Source organism: Calidris pugnax, unplaced genomic scaffold, assembly GCF_001431845.1.
Source record: "Calidris pugnax isolate Ruff unplaced genomic scaffold, ASM143184v1 scaffold328, whole genome shotgun sequence".
Taxonomy (NCBI): Eukaryota; Metazoa; Chordata; class Aves; order Charadriiformes; family Scolopacidae; genus Calidris; species Calidris pugnax.
The window spans coordinates 27008-29500 of record NW_015091037.1 but is presented as its reverse complement, the minus strand read 5'-3'; the positions used below and the strand labels follow the sequence as shown (position 1 = coordinate 29500).

The 2493-nt window shown below is 60.8% G+C and overlaps 1 protein-coding gene across 1 annotated transcript; it reads left to right on the top strand.

The window, feature by feature from the left end:
• The first annotated feature begins 6 nt into the window (after positions 1-6).
• Positions 7-1169, top strand: LOC106896303 (protein lin-41-like). The gene is made up of 2 exons (XM_014956137.1): positions 7-159; positions 254-1169. Exons 1-2 carry the CDS (start codon positions 85-87, stop codon positions 740-742), a joined length of 564 nt encoding a protein of 187 aa, XP_014811623.1. The 5' UTR covers positions 7-84; the 3' UTR covers positions 743-1169.
• Positions 1170-2493: the final 1324 nt, after the last annotated feature.

Sequence of the window (2493 nt, the reverse complement as noted above, 5' to 3'; positions counted from 1 at the left end):
AACGAGGGGCAGTTCCGGCTGCGTTTCGGGGTGCGGGGCCGCTCCCCGGGGCAGCTCCAGCGCCCCACGGGGGTCACCGTGGACATGAACGGGGACATCATCATCGCCGACTACGACAACCGCTGGGTCAGCATCTTCTCCCCCGAGGGCAAGTTCAAGGTGAGGGGGGGGATTTACCCAGGCTGGGGAGGGGTTGGGGGGGTTGGTCTGTGGCCCCCACCCCCGGCCCTGACCCCCCCTCTCCCCACCGCAGACCAAGATCGGGGCCGGGCGGCTGATGGGCCCCAAGGGGGTGGCCGTGGACCGCAACGGGCACATCATCGTGGTGGACAACAAGGCCTGCTGCGTCTTCATCTTCCAGTCCAACGGCAAACTCGTCACCAAGTTCGGCAGCCGCGGCACGGCCGAGAGGCAGTTCGCAGGTACCGACCCCCCCGCGGCCACCGAGACCCCCCCACGTGTGCCACGGGCTCCCCCGGGATGGGACGGCCCCGTGGGGTACCCCCACCGACCACCGGGGATGGGGCTGGGCTCCTGTTCTGGTTCTGGGCTCCGGTTCCTGTTCTGGGTTCTTGGTTCCAGGTTCTGGGTTCAGGTTCCAGGCTCATCCTGGGCTCCGGTTCTAGATCTGGGTTCTGGGTTGGGGCTCTGGGCTCTGGGTCTGGGTTCAGGCTCTGGTTCTAGCTCTGTGTTCTGGATTGGGGTTCTGCGTTCAGGTTCTGGGTTTGGGCTCTGGTTCTAGTTTTGGGCTCTGGTTCTAGTTTTGGGCTCTTGGTTCTGGGCTTGGGCTCTGGTTCTAGCTCTGGGTCCTGGGCTTGGGCTTTGCTTCTGGGCTCTGGTTCTGGGTTTGAGTTCTGGGTTTGAGTTCTAGCCCTGGGTTCTAGGCTGGGGCTCTGGTTCCAGGTTCCAGGTTTGGGTTCTGGGTTCAGGTCCTGGGCTGTGGCTCTGGGCTCTGGTTCTGGGTTTGGGCTTTGGTTCTAGTTCTGGGTTGGGGCTCTGGGCTCTGGTTCAGGGTACAGGCTCTGAGCTCTGGGCTCTGGTTCTAGTTCTGGGCTCTGGGTTGAGGTTCTGGGTTTGGTCTCTGGTTCTAGTTTTGGTCTCTTGGTTCTGGGCTCCGGATTGGGTTCTGGGCTCTGGTTCTGGGTTCAGGCTCTGGTTCTAGCTCTGGGCTCTGGGTTCAGGTTCTGAGTTTGGGCTTTGGTTCTAGATTCTGGGCTCTTGGTTCTGGGCTCTGAGTTCGGGTTCTGGGCTCTGGTTCTGGGTTTGGGTTCTAGCCCTGGGTTCTAGGCTGGGGCTCTGGTTCCAGGTTCCAGGTTTGGGTTCTGGGTTCAGGTCCTGGGCTGTGGCTCTGGGCTCTGGTTCTGGGTTTGGGCTTTGGTTCTAGTTCTGGGTTGGGGCTCTGGGCTCTGGTTCAGGGTACAGGCTCTGAGCTCTGGGCTCTGGTTCTAGTTCTGGGCTCTGGGTTGAGGTTCTGGGTTTGGTCTCTGGTTCTAGTTTTGGTCTCTTGGTTCTGGGCTCCGGATTGGGTTCTGGGCTCTGGTTCTGGGTTCAGGCTCTGGTTCTAGCTCTGGGCTCTGGGTTCAGGTTCTGAGTTTGGGCTTTGGTTCTAGTTCTGGGCTCTGGATCGGGTTCTGGGCTCTGAGTTCAGGTTCTAAGCTCTGGTTCTAGTGCTGGGTTCTGGGCTTGGGCTTCGCTTCTGGGCTCTGGTTCTTGGCTTGAGTTCTAGCCCTGGGTTCTAGGCTGGGGCTCTGGTTCCAGGTTCCAGGTTTGGGTTCTGGATTCAGGTCCTGGGCTGTGGCTCTGGGCTCTGGTTCTGGGCTTTGGTTCTAGTTCTGGGCTCTTGGTTCTGGGCTCCAGATTCAGTTCTGGGCTCTGGGTTCAGGTTCTGGGTTTGGGCTTTGGTTCTAGTTTTGGTCTCTTGGTTCTGGGCTCCGGATTGGGTTCTGGGCTCTGGTTCTGGGTTCAGGCTCTGGTCCTAGTTCTAGGCTTTGGGTTCAGGTTGAGTTTGGGCTTTGGTTCTAGTTTTGGTCTCTTGGTTCTGGGCTCCGAATTGGGTTCTGGGCTCTGGTTCTGGTTCTGGGCTCTGGTCCTGGGTTCCAGTTCTGGGCTCTGGTCCTAGTTCTAGGCTTCGGGTTCAGGTTCTGAGTTTGGGCTTTGGTTCTAGATTCTGGGCTCTTGGTTCTGGGCTCTGAGTTCGGGTTCTGGGCTCTGGTTCTGGGTTTGGGTTCTAGCCCTGGGTTCTAGGCTGGGGCTCTGGGTTTGGGTTCTGGATTCCAGTCCTGGGCTCTGTTCCTGGGTTCCGAGGGGGGTTCTGGGCCCTGGGTGGGGGCTCTGGGTTCCCGGCTGGAGCTCTGGGCTCTGGGCTCTGGTCCCCGTGGGTCTGGGGTCCCGGAGGTGCCGTGGGGCCGGTCCCTGCCTGCGCTGACCCCCCCGGGGGTTCCACACACACCGGGGACCCCCGTCCCTGTGGTGGGGGGCTGAGGGGTGTCCCCG